General features: G+C 38.1%; 1 protein-coding gene across 1 annotated transcript; it reads right to left on the bottom strand.

The window, feature by feature from the left end:
• Positions 1-8,462: 8,462 nt before the first annotated feature.
• LOC138713935 (general odorant-binding protein 83a-like) lies at positions 8,463-18,502 on the bottom strand. The gene is made up of 8 exons (XM_069846476.1): positions 18,398-18,502; positions 16,787-16,868; positions 16,580-16,632; positions 14,140-14,175; positions 12,648-12,750; positions 11,137-11,201; positions 10,893-10,930; positions 8,463-8,713 (listed from the first exon to the last, which is right to left on the bottom strand). Exons 1-7 carry the CDS (start codon positions 18,464-18,466, stop codon positions 10,913-10,915), a joined length of 426 nt encoding a protein of 141 aa, XP_069702577.1. The 5' UTR covers positions 18,467-18,502; the 3' UTR covers positions 8,463-8,713; positions 10,893-10,912.
• Between the last annotated feature and the right edge of the window lie 2,509 nt (positions 18,503-21,011).

Raw genomic sequence — 21,011 nt, 5'->3', positions numbered from 1 at the left:
CAATGCGTGCAGTTCTGTGTTGTGTAACTTTCTCCATTCTCCTGTAACTTCATCCCTCTTAGCCCCAAATATTTTCCTAAGCACCTTATTCTCAAACACCCTTAACCTATGTTCCTCTCTCAAAGTGAGAGTCCAAGTTTCACAACCATACAGAACAACTGATAATATAACTGTTTTATAAATACTTACACTTCAGAATTAGGTAGCTACATTCTTACATTACTTTTCAATGTAGTCTCCTTCTCTGTTGAGGTGGAAGATCCAAGAATCAAAATCTTGTGGGTAGAAAGATGTATTCTGACTATGCAAACATTTTCTCACTTCATCATTTGTCTGGAAATGTTTGCCTCGAAGAGTTTTCCTATGTTTGAAAAGAGGTGGAAATCTAAAGATGTGAGTAATTATTGTAGAATTTATAGTTGCAGCTTTCCAAGAGATTGTCAATAGAACCAGCAGTGCACACCTGTGGAGTAACAGTTAGTGGGTCTGGCCGCGAAACCAGGTGGCCCAGGTTCGATTCCCGGTCGGGGCAAGTTACCTGGTTGAGGTTTTTTCCGGGGTTTTCCCTTAATCCAATATGAGCAAATGCTGGGTAACTTTCGGTGCTGGACCCCGGACTCATTTCACCAACATTATCACCTTCATCTCATTCAGAAGCTAAATAACTAAGATGTTGATAAAGCATCGTAAAATAACCTACTAAAATAAAATAAAAAAAATAGAACCAGCAAAGTGACTTGCTGTAACACTGCTGCAGCTACTGGAATTGAGGCTTTTTTTTCATTCTGTTCTCAAATTTGTGAGGGTTGACTTTGCAATGCCATGACTGAAGACATTGTAGAAGTACCAGACAAGAATCTCCAGAGTAGTGATTCCTGAACTTTATTAAACCTCGACCTAACCTCTACAACGACCACTTAGCTTCAGTAGATAAGAGGAGGGGCATAATACTTCCTTCTTACTTTGCTTAATTTCCCTTTTTATCCGACTTAAGCATCTCTGCGAGTAGGGGAGGGGGAGATTCATCTGCTCGCACACTAGACATTCACACATACGGACCTCCCTGGCCACGGGATCGGCATGACACAGAGACATCACAAGACACATCTCATGGACTGAAGATAAATTTCTTCTGTTGCCCACTCCGGGATTCGAACTTCTGACCGCTTGGTTAGGGAGCGCACGCGCTATTCACGTAGCCAAAAATGTCGAGAGTATAATCTTAATTGAATGATTTCTGCTGCTGTCTTTTACATGTGTCAGTCTATATAATTTTACGAAAAAAATCCGGATGTGGCAGTGTGATGGACACGGCCGTGGGTTTTACATCTGACTTATCTGGACAGATCTGGGTGAGATCTTTCGTTTGACGTCAAAATTAGCGTGCTAGCACATCGGACTCGCGAAATATACTGCCCGGAAATTTTTGCTGACGCTCAAATGGCTGCCACCCGCGCTTCACGCATGCTCGACGCCAACTCAAGGTCATGCTCGCATCGTAGTTTTATACCGGATCGAACGAGGTCACATTTATTTGAAATCATTGTGTCGGAATGGATCGCCTTGCAAACGTTACATCGCCGGTTCCGACCTGGTACCCCATGTGCCACTCTGATTCTAAAGACGTTTTTACAGCAAAAAAACTTACGGACGTCTGGAATTTCGATTCGTAGCATCACCGGAAATTCTACTTAATCTATCCTGCTTTCAAAGATTCCCACAGGTAGGCCCTACTTACGAACATAAAAGTCAATGAAAAATCGAAAGAGAATTGGGAGGACAAATTTAAAAGGTACGCAAAACGCGTCCTTGCAATGGGTTGGGGGCTGTACAAACTAAGTATGTGAGCTCCAAGCCTGTTGGCCACTAGTCTCACTCCGGGTTACGCTGCTCCACTGAAGGAGCTCTAGAAAATTTTGGAAGGGGAAGCCGAAATTGGACGTAACCTCTTAGGTACCACATACGCGAGGGGGACTGAGATGTGATCAAGTGATCACGGAACGGGGCGAGGAGGAGATGGCTGGCGAGACGCTGTCATCTGTTGTTCGATGACAAAGCATGTGAAGGCCGTCGGAAGAAGCGCCGTGAAATCGAAATCTGCAATTTGAGAGGTCCCTGCCCTTTCAAATTGCGACTAATTGAGTGACCTCGTATATTTAATAGACAATTTATAGGTTCTGAACTAGGGCATACGTCGTTTATAATAAAGGGGAATATATATGGGGAAGGGCATATAGGTCCGTGGCCCATTTCTTATAGGGTTCATCCCAACATTTGTCTTACGCCTTAGGAAAACCACGGAATACCTTAGGCAGGATGAGTTGTCTCATACATAAGAGACTAGCCAATTTGGCTATTATGTAGGAGGTGATTGTTGCCATGAGCTTGTTGAATAGTCTCAATTTAGAGACCAGCCATTTGGCTATATGATGGCTCTATTACGAAGAGGGGGGAGAGATGTAATTGTTAATTAATTTAAAGTAATTAGGGAGATTCATGGGGATATGAGTGCAGGTCCGTGGCCCATTTATTTTAGGGCTCATCCCGACATTTGTCTTAGCGCCTTAGGAAAACCACGGAAAAACCTTAGGCAGGATGAGTTGTCTCAAATCAGAGACTAGCCAGTTGGCTCTTAAGTTGAATGACTCTATGAATCGATGGATATATACTAGCCAATTGGCTCTATGATAGTTCCATCGATCAACAAAAGTAGATATTGTTAGGGAGGGATTTACTTTACCCGTTTTTAATACATATTTTTCTCCGTTCTTCAGTTTTTGTGTCGCATTTCATGACTTCATGCTTTCAAACATTTATATAAATTTCATAACTACAACATTCTCTGTCTGAGGTTCTAGCTGATATGTACATCTATTATCAGGCAGTACATCTCACTTGACGATATGTGTCAGAGGAAGAACGATTGTTTGTATGCATATGAAGTCTGACTAGTGTAATATGTAGCTAATCGGCAATGTATGCAATAGAGGGCAAAGGAACTGGCCACCCTACCCCATTATTTCCTGGCCTAGTTGCCTCATCAGTGGTGACTTCTTGGTATCACTTGAGAGATTCAGACCTGTCTTCGGACAGTTGACTAAACTACAACAATACCCACAATTTGGAAAATATTTCCGCAAGGAAATAGCATTCACGTTAAATTACAATTACATTAAAATAATGATAACATGATTGGTGGGCTTAGGAATTGGGGTACCGTACATTAGGCTATCATTGAATTGAACTGCGCGTTCTGTATTTGTCTATGGCTATGAGTATTGTCAGCAATTCCTTTGTTTGACTCCGATTCTTGTCTTTCTCGTTAGCAACAAGTATCGTGATGTGACGTCATATGTGCCAGGTACCGGGTATTACGAGCTGATCCGTAAACGTGGCGCGCTTATTCTGCCCTCTCACTTTAACTAATGAAACTACCCCTCCACAGTACATTTTAAACTCATAGTGAACAGTGTTGTTATCGTACTATTTTTACGTTTTATACGTGTAATTATGTTACAGTGCCGAAGGAAAAGTGTTCAAGTCGCTCACAATTGGAGTGAATAATAGAAAAGCTTAGAAATTGTATTTTGGGTATAAATACTTTGTGCGAATTAGGAGTAAACCGGCTGCTGAACAGTGCCCCAATAAGCTGCATAGAAACAAATAATGGCGAACCTAAATCGAAGGTGCCTACATCAAACGTAATCGTAAAAGTTCTGTACAGAATAATTAATTGGACAGTTCGTGTATTTTCAGTGATGTGTGACATACGTGATGTAGGCTGAAGGTACAATGTCTGTGGCTTGCATTACCTATATGCAACACTAACGTCTAATGATAATGAAGGAACTTTCTCGCAATGTAAAAACTGTTAGCAAACTTATATATGTTCATCGTTGTTGACTGCATCGGACGGGGAATGAACCTGGTTAGGTATGTGTTTATACTGCATATGCACAAGTATTTACTAGCATAGCGTGTTACAATCTTGGTAATTATGTAGAAAGCATCGGCCAAGCTGCCATCTTCCCACAATGGAGGTCCAGGGAACTACTTCCCCGTTAAAATGTAAAGAGGCTGACAAATGTCCACCACAATGAAACTTGAAAATTTAATTTTATATATATATTTCTTAACCTCTATTGCAGAAAGATGACCTGACCTATGACTACTACATACTAATTACCGTCGGTAATTTACCGATTTCTTTGTTAATGTCGGAGAGTTAGTAACATATAGTATATGCATACTTAACTTGACAGTTTGTGTGTCCTAGTTCGTAAATGTAGTACCTAATGCGTGTTGCATGTGTTAACAGTGCTGTACTTTTATAACAACATTTATTTGGGTCAATTTTTATTACTCTACTGCCACTTCCAACGGACTCCTAACGAATATTCACACGTTTATCGCTGGGATTGTGGCGCTGGAAATCAATTTAGAACACTTTTATCTCAGCCACGACACATTTCAATTTTTATTGTACAATATAAATGCAATTATCACTACAATGACACAATAATTCTTGCAGATAACACAGAAACAACCTCGTAAACGTTATTAACAGAGTCGCAGTTTCACTTCACTTCCACTAGATGACTCTTGAGTTCCAGGCTATAGGCGTAGCAGGGATGCCAATATCGGCAAACGAAATTAAACTGTGAGGAATGTTACAACAGGTGTGCTAAACGTTAGGAATGTTACAGTAGGTGTGTAGCACGTTAGGTTAGGTTATGTTACGTATGTAAGATAATATGAATGATTACCACAGTTGGCGACACTGCAATCATTCTCCCACTCCACCTCAAATATCGTCACAACGACGGAATATAGCCGCCTTCTTTCTTCAAGTACGACGATTTTTCTATATAAGTAAGGAACCTATTTAGGGCGGGACCACAGCTCTCCCAGTGATCACATCGAGTTTCTACTACTCCACACTACAAAACTAAGGTATTTTCAATGTTTGTTTTTAATTTCCTATACTGGCAGCACATTAATAAGACTTCACCGAAATTCGTGGAATTGATTATGGTTTTTTTTTTTTTCATAAGAATACGTCTTTCAAATCAGACCGACATATGGAGTACCAGGACGAAAACGGCGATGTAACGATGTATTTGACTAATAACACCATTGAAATGTCTTGTTCGATCAGGTATACGACTACGATGCGAGCATTGGCGCGCAAGGCGCCTGAGGTGCCCAATTTTGGCATGCGCAAAAATAATGTATTTATTTATTCATTTATTTACTTATTATTTCCGGTACTTAATTATTTATGATATATATTTTTGGAAATTAAGTTTAATATTTAAGGCGCCATACTTCAGTGAGCCAGATTAGTATTTCCGTAAAAGACGAGTATTTTCCAAAAATCTAATATAATCACTTGAACTTCCTGTGCGCTAGTTTCTCCACATACAGAAGTAACAGCGTTCAAAGAGCAGATATTTTTTTCTTCCAGCGCAAAGATGATGTATTTTGGATTTAACAGTGATCTGTAAGGGATTTGACACGGTGATCCGTTGTTGCTTACCATTTACATCTGGGGGATACTTAGGTTTTACTTAAACTTTACATTTCGGACCTTTTACATCCGAATACTTTACAGAATATTATTGTCCTTGAAATAGCTTGATAATTTACTCCTGGTGGTCTTTATTTTATTATTTCGTGGTCTATTTTTAAACATTGCTAGGGTCAGTGGTGATATTCGGCCGGTTCGGACGAACTGATTGTTAAATTATTTATAGGTATTTGCAGTTATCAAGGACATATACAGTATATGTTTAACATACATATTAGAGAACTGGTTGTTAAACTTCTTGAATATCACCTCTGGCTAGAGTCTAATAAAATTGCATATTTTATTTTTTTACAAACCGTCTTGTTTTTAATGCATTTATCCTACTTCATTTTTGTGTGGCAACGTTTTTAGATCGTGTTTGCATTTAGTTTATGATATTGTTTATGTTTTCTTTTTTAAATAATTTCAGATAAGGACGGAAATAACTTAGCCGTAGTAGCTGATGCTCCCTTTTAAACCCCATTAACTGTGATCTGAAATTGGAAACGACACGCTTTGGAAAACTTATAGATATTTTGGTAATTGTAAATCCTTAGGTTTACACATGTAGGCCTAATCAACTCTTAATTCAAGGAAAAGACTTGAACGTAGCGTACATAGAAAATGAGAAAAGAAATACGATAGGTTGTATTGCAATTGGATCGTAAACTTCATGAGTCATTTTACAATATCTGGAAAAATTAAGAAAATACCTTATTTCAGGAAAACAACAGAGCACAAAAAAACACTTGAGATAGGGGAGGCTGGATTAATATCCCTCAGCCCTGACCTGAAAATATATTATACTCGCAGTTGAATCTAAACACTATAAATGCATACACTACTCTGCGATAAGGAAATTCCGTTTAAAACTTAGCCCCTTTATCTTCCAGCGCTGGTTGAAGACAAGTCCCTAACGCTCGCTAGTCTTGTTTTGTTTTCCGCTTTTGATGTAGTAAGTTGACAGAGTTCAGTGAGACGGGGTAGGAGGTTTGGTTGAATGGAGACGGTGACTAGTGAAAATGATGTTTGTAGTTGATGGAAGTAGATATCAAAAGCTTCTGAAGGCTGGAATTGAACTCTGGACTGCGTGTAGTGTTGCATGAATCTTAATCACAATAGGTCTAAACGAGTACGGTGAAGCACTTCATAGACAACAGTTAAATAAAAAGAAAAGCAGTTGACATTTCCATCAGGTAGATCGTCTGAAATTATAGTCGTGGAATTAAGAAAGGCAGGTTGTTACTTTGATCTGGCTTAAAGTTGGTTTAGACGTGCCGAAGTAGTAGAGGCCTGTATCATATAAATTCAGAGGCCAGCAAATTGTTAATATCCTTGTGACTTGAATAACGCCTTTAAAATCAAAATGATAAAATATAATATGGATATCAGGACTGAAATGTCTATGTAACGTTTACAGAATTATCCATTCTGGCACTGTAACTTCGTTAATCCTATCATACATTCCAAGAAGTCGCAGAAACCTAGGAAGACCTAAAAACGACGGATAGAGACCGTAACAGCAATGGGTCTAATACGTAGAATGTTGTTCATGATGATAAAGAAATTAAGCAATTAAATAAACAATTAATAATAAATTAGCAAGCAAGTAAACGAATGAATAAATTAACAAGCATATAAATAAATATATTAGGAACCAAGAAACGCACAAATAGGCCCTAAGTAAATCAGGAAAACAAATAAATTAATAAGCAAATTAGTAAGTAAAGAAATAAATTACTAAGCAAGTAAAAAGATAAATAAGTTCCATCTCTCTATCACCAGTTGCATCGAGGCTGAATAACCTAGTATTTAATACAGCGTCGTTAAATAATTATCCATTGAGTTAAATTTCACAGCCAATGTGAGCATCCACAGAAGACACGTTTTGCCGGGGGTCCATATTTCCACTGATAGATGGCAGGCCTATCGCGCTAGATGGTATAATATAATATCTGAGAAATTATAGTAAAGGGTTGTTTTTAAAGGATCCCATACAACCAAATATTTATCTGTTGAAGTCAATTACTTCCCGTCGATAAATGCAATCATTCGAGAAATTCTGTTTCTTCGTAGCTGTGTGTTCGTTTGCCATTTTTAAACAGTTTCTCAAATCTGTAGGCCTATACTTGTTTTTTTGAAAGATGGGACATGACAGGAGCGTTGCGATCGGAAAAACAAGTGAATGTCACATAGCGTGGTAGGCCTGTTGCCATGGTAACAACTGTTGAGTTGCCAAACTTACAGTTCGCACGTGCCGAGTGCTTAATAGCTCTCTTGGCGACATTTATTGTGCACACAATGTTAGCATTGGAACGTTTCGTCTTTGATTCTCTGTCGATTTTTGTATTGTTTTCTTACCTTCACGTCAATTGTCAATGAATGTTTTAACATCAGCCATCTTAACATCAATTGCTAGCTTCCATCAGCTGGCAGCGTGGTAGTCCATATTGGCAACATAGCACTGTAGTTCCAAGCTCGGCCGCTTGACTGTCATGTCCCATCTTTCAAAAAAAAAAAAAAACAATTATAGTTCAATAGCTTACCGTCTTTCGCTACAGAAATCTGCTTAAAAAGATTAAATGCTCGCAGCATCGTTTATTTCCATGTTTACTTTTACTCTCACTTAATTTGGAGAGCGGTTCAGTCGGAAAAAAATTCAAGCAGCCGCTGAACTCTGGAGACTTACCTCAAGGCCAAAAGGCTCAATGCTTTTCTCCCACACAGCAGGGGATTTGCCTGTGGATTTAGAGGTAAGTCCTTGAGATTGGGAAGGATTTGGGTCGTGGTGCTATCCCATCTGGAGGGACTTGGGGAAACCACGAAAAATGTAAGCGGGAATGATGGTCGTTACTGCACAAAGTTCTGGAAATACTCGCTCATGCTTCATGAATTTGCTTTTAAAATTATCGAGCACTTTATTAACACTACCATTATTACATAGAACATAGTGTGACGTGTATTGCATGGAACTTGACGCCGGCATTGTTACATTCAACTGCACATGCGCAGATAGTTAAGGAACAAATTAACAGAGAGGGAAATTAGTTTTCTAGGAAACAATTCGGAAGCTCTTCAGATATTGCAGACCGTCGAGAGGAAAAGACGTCATCATCAGCAAGAGTTGACTGCTGGGGTCGCTATCTGCAACAGATGGACATTTGAATTACAGATATGCGATGCAAAGACTAGAACATTTCAAGGACGTGTGACAGTTCACAAGTAAAAACATTTGACGTGAATAGGGAAACATATTTTGACGTGGAACTACGCCCTTTCCCGAATATTGTTTCTTTTTCTGTTATTGATTTATAATCATTTCCCCATCGACTCATTTCCTTGATATATGGAAAATTAAACAAATAAATAGTGAAAATACGCAGATGAGGTAACTCATTTTATTAAAAGATTGATCTTAATTTTTTTAGATCTGATTTTGTTGATAGTGCCCTTTTTACAAAACACCATCGATATGTAATAATGCTAACACTTTTTGTGTAATATAGTTCGCTTAATTTGTTTATTTAAAAAAAAACTGGCGTACGGTTTCCAAGTACAGTTAGCTAAGACCTTCGTGAAATTCTTATAGGCCTAATCTTACATAAATCTTTTAAAAACTGACAAAACTATATTAATGAACATTAAGCTCTTTAAAAAGCAACCACGTGATTCGAATTACACGGGATTTCATTCTTGAGGTTGGAAACTCGTGCCAGTTTCTTGCTCCAGGAACACAATGTCAGAGGCGTTGTACATCGTAATAATTGCACAGAATGACTTCAATAATATTTTCTATTGGATCTGTCATGCCGCTGTGATATAATAAATAATCCACGTTAAATTTTTATTGTTGATTATTAGACTTCGTGGAATTGTCACAAGAATCGTAAGGTTTACTATGCACGCGGTATAGACTGTATGAGAAGAGGACGTGCAACGGATGGAGTATGCCTCCGATGTAAACACTAAGCAGTATACTGCGGTTACAATAAAACCTTTGTCCTGCATTCAAGAAATATAATGAATGATCATTGAAGTAGGAAATGTCTAAACATATAAATACACAATTATTTTATAGGGAGATATATTAACTCTTAAAATTTAATGTAAGATACTCACATCAGGGGCGTATTTTGCGGGCTACCGGCGGTAGCCCAAGGAAATTACAAAAGAAAAAGTTTATAATATAACATAATGTAATAATTTTGTATTATTAGTTTTACCATAGTAATTAAAATTAAAGTAATTGTTAGATATATTTTGTGTAATAATAGGGTCAGCGGTAGCCCAAACCCTTTAACCAGTATACGCCACTGACTCATATCATCCTTGAATATGTGCATTGCAGTGAAGAGTTACGTACATTTTGAGCGACTGCAAAGTGAACCTCCTCCGATGGTCACTCAAACAGTTTTTATATTGGGAAAATATACGTTCAATATCACACGATGTAATAGGTGCATATTTGAAGAACGGAAAGTCACTACTTTTTAGTACACCAATTTCAGACGTCTTGTCGTGACCTGATAGTACATAATTTATAATACGATGTTGTGAATAGGCAGAATTTTTAGCAATAATGTTCCTCAACTTACGTTTCACTTTTTCTGAAATTAGTACATTGTTATTTTGGATAACGGTTTGTGATACTTTATCCACTATATTAAAGGCCTCTGAGAGTTGTAGTTTAGACAATTCTAACAGGGTGATGCTTTTGGACAAGATTTTAAAATTAGAATCATTGAACAGAATATCTTCCAATAGCTGTTCAGAAGGCAATGATTTTACAGCTGCAACAGCGGAACTGTCTGTGCTATCCAATGCATCAGTTACCTCCATTATTTTGCCGTAATATTCTGCATAATAATTAACAGCATCCAACAACGTTTCCCAACGGGTCAAGACTGGTTGCGGGGGTAAGGGTATTCCAGGGCAATTATTTGGAACAGCAACACTCTCATTGTAGTATGTTTGATTGAATTCTTGTCTGCACTGAACAAATGTTAAGCTTTGACTATTCCAACCACAGTAATGCAAAAACAAGTGCTTACGTAGGTATACATTAGCTGTAGCTGCTCCATCTATTTGGACCGGTCACAACTCTTAACATAAACTGCTTATACTACGAGACCGGGCGGTGGCTCATCTCCTCTATACTACCGTACATCGGCAACCTGATTGCATGCTGCGTGTGGCAATTCAACGAAGTCTATTGATTATTATCAATGAACACTAAATTTACGTCTGAACATCTGCAAATGAATTCCACTGTGAAGACAACGTTAACAATAATTGAATAATATTGACACATACGATTTCTTACCTTTTGATATTCTGCTTTCATTATATCATGAAGTAGTACTGAAAATTGAAAGAAGAGTTGTTAGAATTGAAACTAAAAACTATTAATATGAAATAGTGCTGCACTTCTGACGTATCTTTAATGGATATAGCCTACATCGAGCATTGTAAGTGATGAAAGATAAAACAGGAAAGCTACATTAAACAAAATACGAGTATTAATACAAGGAAGAAAAAAATATTTTGAATTTGGGCATTCTACTTACCCCAGGATCGGCTTTGAAGAAACACATGTTGAGCTTGAACGCCGTATCGCCTGCATTGCTCCCACCTGTGGACAGACGAGAAACGGAAATCATGCTTGTCTACTGTGTGTGCAAAGCTGGAAGTGCAATGCCTCATATTCATGGATTTATTTGGATTCGATATGTTATCAAGCTTACATATTTAACCTCAGTCTCTCCTGTAGCTGTCCTCACAAAATGTAAGCCAATTTGTGAGCACCAAAACTCCGAATTGACGATAATATAAACATTTACAATCACAAGACATTTGCTACAGTTGCCTAATATGCTCAGTACACAACCAAATTTTATATAGCTATTTTGAGATATGATACTACTTATAAATAGATAGGCCCGTGTATACAGGGTGATCCAAGACTAATGACCCGCGCTTTAGGTATTATAAAATGTCATATGAACACGAGTCCCATTATCAACCGTTAAGAAGTTGTACAGCTGATTGAATCCTACTAAACTAGCAGTGGTTTTGAGCAGAACTAAAAATTATTTACTTAAAATACACAGAAATATTAATTCAAAATAATGTATTAATCATAAAATAACATACCGTGATTTCCTATAACTATGGTCCACGATACAAATATTCAAATTTTGTACTCCATAACGTAGTACCTCGTTTATCTATATTTTTGTTGCAGCCTACTGTAGTTTGAAGTCAAGTCACTGCAGCTATCTACGAACGGTCTATGTTACTTCTACAGTGTTCTTTGAATGTTTGTATCGTGGACCATAGTTATGGGAAATGACGGTACATCAATTTGGAAGCATATTTTCAAAATATCCCTCCTTCCATTTCAATGCATTTGGCCGCACGGATGTGAATGGCGCGCGCATTCCGTACCTAGGCGCAGCTGTTAGTCACCAGACCCATCTTCCCCTTCTCCCCCGTACTTTACGTCACTGCTCCACCCTCCGTTTAGTTTACGTTTGTAGAATGCAACTCCAAAGCCTGATTCACAGTGTGACGTTTGCATTTTTAGGAATAACTTTCAAAGTAATGATAATCGGACCTATATTCATATGACATTTTATCCTCAAAATGACATATAGCACTGATACATACATATACAGGGTGATTCACGACTAATGACTATATTCAGTAGCTTCCCCAAAATACGCTATGAAATGTTCCGTAAGTTATAGATTTGTTTCTTGAAAAGGAAGCAAAAGCGAGCAAAATTGTATTAAACGTTTTTTTGTTTGAAATATTAAAAAAAAAATAACCCCTCGAAATTAATTACCGGTACATTAGTTACGGTTCACTTTGTATATATGTTAAATGCAGAGAACTCGGAAACAGTTGTAATGGGATATAATCGTCTACATCTTTTGACGCGATACGACCGCAACTATGAATTTAACTACAGTGAGAACGCATTGGTCGGTCTTGCCTCCTCCTCTACTTTCAGAATCACGCATTCAAATACAATGTATTAATGTAGCGGTGGCATATGATGCTGCTCCGTACTTACTGACACTCTTGCAGGCTCTGATCATCTTGCCCCCTCGATCCTGCATGCTGTCCGGCAACATGTCGATCATGGTGTCCATGTCCGGCACTCCGTCGTCATCCAGCTGCAACACATTGTACCAGGGGCTTGACTGAGGACCCTTACCTATAGGGATATCTTATGCGAAGTTTTACCACTAGATGGCAGGAGCGTTCCATGCGGCGCAACATGTTGTAGGGCTATGTTATGTCATATGCTACAGTTGATTACGTTTTCCCGCTTGTTGGTTTCCTGTGCGTGTCAAAATTATATTTACAATTATTTTGTATCACCTAGTATAATTTAATATAATTCAATATTTTCTTACCTCATAATTTAATTTAATTTACAATAAATAATAACGTAAACCTGTATAATATTGAGCGATTCCCCTTAAGAGATGGGTGGGGAAATCTGCAGTATGCAGAATATAGATACGTGTAAATTGAATGTTCATGAACCTAAACAAGAACTTTGAGAACGAGGTGCACGAATAAAAAAATAGGAACTATGTCGAAGGTGAATATTGCCCTCTTTAATCATTAGTGTTTAGGAACCGTACGCTAATAACGGGATATGCAGCCACCAATGTGTTTCTTTTTATAGGGAAGGGACTATCGAGATTGAATTCCTTGTATTTTTTTCTGTAGTTGCAGAAAGACCCAATGCAATTTTTAATAGGATGATATAATATGATCGCAATAGTATCACGATTAGTCGTGTGTTTTGTAGGTTAAGCACATGCAGTTTTGAATACTGTGTGGGATGATTTTGAAAATTTGAAGTTAAAACATGGTTTTAATAATTAGGGTACAGTATATTAAAAACATTATTCACGAAATGGATTTCACTACTGTTCGTCCTGGATAATAAACATCCCAGTTTATCGAGAGTTTACTGCAGGCGTAAACTTCGGAGACTCCTACAACTACTGCATATAATCTAAGCTAACATAGCTCGCTGTCGAGGTTGCATATGTTTTTATTAATTTTTCTTTTTCCTCTTCCAAAATGAAACTGTAGTCAACAATTCCTTACTTGAAGTAGTTACTTTTATTTAATAGCTAGCACTTTCGAGGCGCAATTTAATTACTTATATTTTTTAAGGTTTAAAGCATATATTCAGAATAGTGGGGCTTTAAATATTGTGTTATGCTTGAATTTAAAATGGTCCATATTTACCAATATCGCATTAGTTTCTTTGTGTTAGTGCTGTGTATCTAGAAAATGTGATGTGATAGAAAGAAACTGATTTTTCCACTGAATTCAGCACCCAAAATTAGGTAAATCCACACATTTACACACCAGATACACGAAAAAAGTTTGAATTTGTTGACTGGTAATTAATATTGACCAGGACGCTGAGAGAAACCTGGTGTTTTCTTACGGAAGGAGCGATACAATTATAATAACCCAGTGGAACTTACAGAATAACTAATGCTAGTATCTAACACAGATTGAAATGGTCTACTCACCGCTCCCAGTTGCTGGAAAATGCACGCCATATATCCCTGTAAAAAGATATATGAAGTTTTATTTACATTATATGATTATTAATAATAATCATTTAGCATATTCATGTATTAATATTAACATGTCAGCCAATAGCGGTTGACCAATAGTAGACTAAGACAATAGATATAATACTAATATGGCGATAAAAATGAAAGTAATAAGTATTGCAATGATAATAATGGCAAATTTTATAAAGTAGGCCTGTAGAAAACTTCTTCTTCTTCTTCTTCACTTCATGGTATGGGCAATTGCCCGTTCCGGCTTCAAAGATCGTTCCATCTTTTCATCGGTCGTCCCTGATCTCTTCGTCCTTTTGGTTTATAATTTATTGCTTTCTTAGGAAGTCTGTAGTCGTCCATTCTCTCTGCATGTAATTTCCAATCTTGTCTGTAATTGTCTATTTTATCAATAAGTGGGTATACTCCTAGTTCCTGCCTGATATCTTCATTTCTAATTCTATCCAATCTCGTGCATCCTTTTACTTTCCGCAAGAATCTCATCTCTGCCGCTTGTATTTTACTAACTTCAGGTTTTGTTGTAACCCAACTTTCACTTCGATATAAAAGAATAGGGGACTGCCATTACATTGTAGAATTGCATTTTTGTTTCCTATAGAAAACTAAATCTAAAAATTGAATTGATGAAATTAAACTAATATGTTACAATGTTAGTACTCTTACTGCCTGTAAGTGATGTCGGATCTGAAGCAACGTTTTAGCTGGAGTGTGCTGTGTTAAGATATTAATCTAATCTTCAAAGTAAAGGTCATTAGATTCTAACACCTTTCAACGAGGTTTGTTATACCACGACGATACTAGTTTCTGGTTTTGATACCAAGAATTCGGTGATACTCATTTCAGCGGTTTCCAAGTTATGGAAATTTCTTGCACACGGAAGTGAGTCATGGGTAATCTGAAGGCGCAAGATCAGGGTTGTATACCGGGTGTGACAACAGTTCTATTCCTTCCAATTCTAGTATGGGTCTTGCATTGTCCTGGTGCAAGAGAATTCTATTTGCATTGACTAATGCTGGAAAACTCTCTTTCAGAATTTCATGAACTTATTCTACCTATCGAGAATCAACTGCCCGTCCGTTCGGTACAAACGCCCAGTGAATGACATCTTCAAAATTCTACCAGACGAATAACATTACTTTGGGAAGGAACCGATTTTGTTTAACGATGACTTTGGCAAGCTGACGGGGATCAAACCACTGTTTTAAGCTGTCAGAATTCTTTTGTGGGGTGAGCCCTTTTACCTGGACCCATCTATCTGTTCTTGTGTGCTCTGGTTTAGATACTGGTAACGCGTGAAATATTGTATGCAATGCTAGAGTAGATGGATTTCATTGTCCCGTGCAAATTATTGGATACCTCGGCTACGTCTGGGACGCTGAACTTTCCACTCACGAATAAAATCCTACTTTACTCTCTGGTGCCATAAATTACTATTATCTGCTACTGAAAAACTAGGTTAGTTAATAGTAATTGAATGAGTTGAACTATAGTAAAAACTCGACGGCATTAGTTGAATTTTAATTTGGAAACGTGTCAACAGAGCGCGGGCCACATGCTATAATAGTGACGTTTTCACTTCTTGTCGTCATTCCCTTCTGTTTTGTACTGTTTATCTGTCCTGTGCAGTACGCCATCAGACCATACTACACAGGTGGCGAGCATCTCGTCACTAATTGTGATTATATAGAAATGAAATAAAACATTTTTTTCTTTCAAATGATATCGTGTTATTCTTTGCACTGAGTACTCTAAGTTTTCTAAGTGGAAGTGTTGGGTGTCTCTTGATCTATAGTCCCGTCGCTCTAATTTCCGGCAGCCAATCGCGTTGCAGATCGGCTACATTTAAACGTGTGCGTCTTGTGATTCGCTGAGGAAGACGTTATTCATTTCTTAAGGCTCGATAAATACTTAATATAATCGCCCGCCATTTTGGCTCTTTCGTTGGCGTTCGCAGAAAGCACACGAAGACGTTATTTGCCGCTCAATTATTTGCTCAATTACAGTGCGTTTGATTTATTATCATAGGAGCTACGACATGATAATGTTTAACGGTGCGGCAAATAGATTCCTCGTATGATAGCTCGGCAACGAAAGAACAAAAATGGCGAACGATACTACCTACCTAGACTTTATAGAGCCTCACTTTCTAAGACGTAAGCAAAGAGGAGGAGTCACGCCGGGAATAACAGCGTCGCGACTATAGTGACGCCGTGGGAAAAAATTCTAAAACGCAAAGGACTCCTAAGAGCGAGAAAATTTGGAGACCTCTGGCATATAGAGTTATACAGCGCTAAGGGACAGAATAAGTATCGAATAAGAGCAGAAATGGAACAGGAGAAAAAGACACGCTGATAACCAATTGTTGGGCATGTGCGGTGCTTACCTTCAGCTTGTCGTCCTCCACAAAGTCTCCCGCCCTGGCCTTTTCGATCAGACCTGTAAATTATACTTAATTAGTATATTTTTATCTTGCCATGATATGCTACTGTGTGTTGTTATGGTTACCAGAGCAGACAAAAGAAACAGACTATCCCGTCATATAGGCCCTAAACCAGACAAACCACGTGGTACCTAGCACTTCTGTCCTTACCTTCGTCTGCCCCGGAGTCCCCCACGCAGTTGTCGTGCAGCATCTTCAGCATCTCCTTCTGGTCGTCCGTCAGAGACGCGAACTAAGAACAAACACGCGTCAGTGTGTGACATGCCCTGCTGTGCTTTAGTGGCTTGATTTGAGATTGTCGACGAATTGACTGGATCTACAGTCCAGGACGTCAATTGGGCAGATTGTTTAGTTAAGATCTTATAGGGTATATAATGTGACGTAATCCCTTGCTATTTCTCTGAAAGGAATTATTTTCATTACAGTAAATTGGGGTAAATTTGACCGCTGGGGGAGTAAATTTGTTCTTAAAAAATTGAACCATGATATCAGATGCATTGAACATATTTTTTAAATTAACTTTTTCTCCATTTCTCAAGTTTTTTTTTTTCATTATTTAAGTTATAAATATGGCTGATATGGTTTATACTTTGTATTATGTTCAGCTTTACCCCACTTTAAATACATTTCCAGTTTCCACACCATCCTACTTATACTTACTTACTTACTGGCTTTTAAGGAACCCGGAGGTTCATTGCCGCCCCCACATAAGCCCGCCATTGGTTCCTGTCCTGAGCAAGATTAATCCAGTCTCTATTATCATATCCCACCTCCCTCAAATCCATTTTAATATTATCTTCCCATCTACGTCTCGGCCTCCTAAAGGTCTTTTTCCCTCCGGCCTCCCAACTAACACACTATATGCATTTCTGGATTCGCCCATACGTGCTACATGCCCTGCTCATCTCAAACGTCTGGATTTAATGTTCCTAATTATGTCAGGTGAAGAATACAATGTGTGCAGTTCTGTGTTGTGTAACTTTCTCCATTCTCTTGTAACTTCATCCCTCTTAGCCCCAAATATTTTCCTAAGCACCTTATTCTCAAACACTCTTAACCTATGTTCCTCTCTCAAAGTGAGAGTCCAAGTTTCACAACCATAAAGAACAACCGGTAATATAACTGTTTTATAAATTCTAACTTTCAGATTTTTTGACAGCAGACTGGACGACAAAAGCTTCTCAACCGAATAATAACAGGCATTTCCCATATTTATTCTGTGTTTAATTTCCTCCCAAGTATACTGTACGTAATTACATAGACTTCCAGGTAATATGATTTAGGTATGAACAAACTGATAGTGTAAACACAGTTTTATTAGTAAAGGAATTTTAATTTCAATTAACAAAACATTGTACTTTTATTTACAATAGGTAACAACCGCTATTATAGCATAATACTACTTAGTTATAATTTCTTTAGTCTTAAACTAAGGGGAAAGAATTGAACTACCCTGTGTCCGTCCCCTAAATGATGCCTCTGCTACAGTCTTTTCCATGCGTTCTGATTCCGATTTTCGACATTTATTCAAAACAATAACATGCACAAAAAACAAGCACTGAGAAAAAGGAAAGTTGGTAGTTTTGCAAAGGAAACTATCCTTCTGTCAAAAGACCTAACAGTGTGCCTTTAATGAAAATTATTGCTTAAAAATATCGGTTTTCTAAAAGGTTAAAAATACAAAAAACCTCAGAAGTAGAGTATGACTTTGGCCAAAGCTGTCATTTCGAGGCTCTTTGTAACTTATCTGCAGGCACTCACGTGGTCCTCGCCCAGCGCTGCTCCCACGAGGACAACGACAACGATGACCAACGACGCAACACGCAGCATTGCTGACCTCAACGGTACAAAGAGGGAAATGGTGGCTGTCCACGGTTTGAGCCCTCATATATGTCCCGAGTGTATCATTACAAGACGTACCACGCCTCTCCTGAAGGCCACTTGTGGCATGGAAACGCCGCGAATTAAATGGTCGACGTCTTTCGGAACCTCTCCGCGGTCTGATGTCTAACTTACGTGTGGATAGCTTCGTTACACATTTCGCAAGTTAACTGATAAACATCTGTTTCACATAGTTCTGTCAGAGGGTTGTCTCACACTGCATTCTCTGATATTCTTTGTGTCTGCAAAATCACGGTCGTCCCTGAGTTTGAGAGTTCTCTGTTTGCCCTCGTAAAAGGAAAATCACATTTTGGAAACTCGATATTGTAATGAATGAAGTCTGCACTGAATCACGTCATTTGAAAGCATTCCAAAGATCTTAGTAATATAAGCCAGCGAAATGAATCCGGGATCCAGCGCCGAAAGTTACCCAGCATTTGCTCTTAATGTGTTGACGGAAAACCCCAGAAAAAATAACAGCCAGGTAATTTGTCCCAACCAGGATTCGAACCCGGGCCCGCTTGTTTCACTGGCAGATATGCTAACCGTTATTTTATCTTCTCTTGAAGCTTCTTCTATGGAAAGAAGTAGATTAGTTTCGTTTCATGTTATTCTGCTGCAAGGCCTGCTTCATTGGGCGAGTAGGCCTACACCCATATTTTAGTTGACCCTATTCCGTATTCTTTCTCTTTCCCATCCAAGAATCGATCTTCTTTAGCTCTCCTCCCTTCTATTTACGTGTTTTTTGTAATATTTCCTTCTGTCTCCATTGAATCTCGTAGTCTTTCAATTTCCGTAATTCTACCTTCAGTCTTTTCAGCGTCAACGATACGGGGGTCATACCACAAGCTGGACTGGACATCTACCATCACAATACAGAACAAAGGTTAACTTAAAAACAAACATACAGTCAGTAAAAAATGTCTCCGTACACCAGGCTTGCATGTAAATATTTGTGAAAAAATTTGATTAAATATATAATAAAAAAATAAATTTTATTATTGCGTGAAATATACTCTGTTTACGGTTAATACCTACAGAAAACAGCGCAGTTACCTCTGTAAAATTTCTTGTAAACACGACAGAACTCAAAACTAAAGGAGAGTACATAAAGTCTCCGAACGGGTAGCACTGGTGTAAGAGAACCTGTGTTTGTTGTTCAGAAAACTGCAGAGTCAGTATAGAGTTGTCTGTGACTGTAGTAAGGTAAAATGCAGCAAAATTTGTGACTACAATGGAAATACCAAATTGTTAAGTTGAGAAAGGAAGGACAGTCGATAAAAAATAGCAGAAAATGTAAAAAAAAAACCCCCTCTTCTGTACAATATGTGTTTGAAAGGTACAATGACACGAAATAACTGGTTAGTAGAAGTCGATCAGAACGATCCAAGAAACTGGAATCCAACAATAGACGGGCAGTATTGATATCCATCAGAGAAAATCCAAACATAATTGCACAGAGATTGACGGCCATGGTTAAAGAAGATTATGGGATAAAGGTGGTATCTCAGCCTATAATAAATGTCATAAAAGACGAAGGTTACCATGGCTGAGTTGCCCGAAAGAAGCCCTATGTGAGCAACGTCAACAAGCAGAAGAGATTGGCTTTCGCCAAGGAGCATGTTAACAAACCGCAGGACTCCTGGAATTCAGTCATCATCTTCAGTGATTCGGATGGTAGGACAATGGTATGGAGAAAGCCAAGTGAACAATTACAGAGCAAGAATTTGTGCCCTACTGTAATACATGGAGGAAGTAATGTTCTTGTTTGGGGCTGCATGAGTGCTGCAGGTGTAGGAAATTTGGTTTTTGTTGACGAGACTATGGACTGGATACAATATTTGAACATCCTTAAGGAAAGCCTACATGACAATGCTGGAAAACTCAACATCAGTGAGACATTTATCTTTGATCAAGACAATGACTCTAAACACACTGCCTCAAATGTAAAGCTCTGGTTATTGTACAATACAAAAAACAGCTCTATACTCCTCCCCAATATCCCGACATGATCCCTATAGAACATTTATGAGATGAAATGGAACGAAGGCTGAAAAAACACAAGATGAGAAGCAAGCAACAATTGAGAGAAAAATTCTAGAAGAATGGGACAACATTGAGCCAAAGAAAACAAGATAACTAGTACAAACAATGCCTAAAGGCATGAAGGATGCAATAAAAACAAAAGGAGGTCCAAGTGATCACTGAATGAAGAGTGGATGTGATTTGAATGCATATAAACTGTAGTGCACGGAGACTTTTGTTTTATTATGTTTTTGGTTTTCAGTTTCATTCAATGTAATTTACAAGTTAGTTAGTTTATTTTTCAAACTATTGTATATAATTCCGTTAGTATAAATCAGGATAATCTATAGAAACGGAACAGCATGTTTTTGTTTTACTTTTGTATATGTTATTATGTAAAAGAGAATATATTGGTAGGTTGTACGGAGACATTTTTTACTGACTGTATATCTAGGAACTTCCCAGATTG

Source organism: Periplaneta americana, chromosome 14 (genome assembly GCF_040183065.1).
Source record: "Periplaneta americana isolate PAMFEO1 chromosome 14, P.americana_PAMFEO1_priV1, whole genome shotgun sequence".
NCBI lineage: Eukaryota > Metazoa > Arthropoda > Insecta > Blattodea > Blattidae > Periplaneta > Periplaneta americana.
The sequence above is the reverse complement of the archived record's forward strand: the minus strand, read 5'-3'. Positions and strand labels throughout refer to the sequence as shown.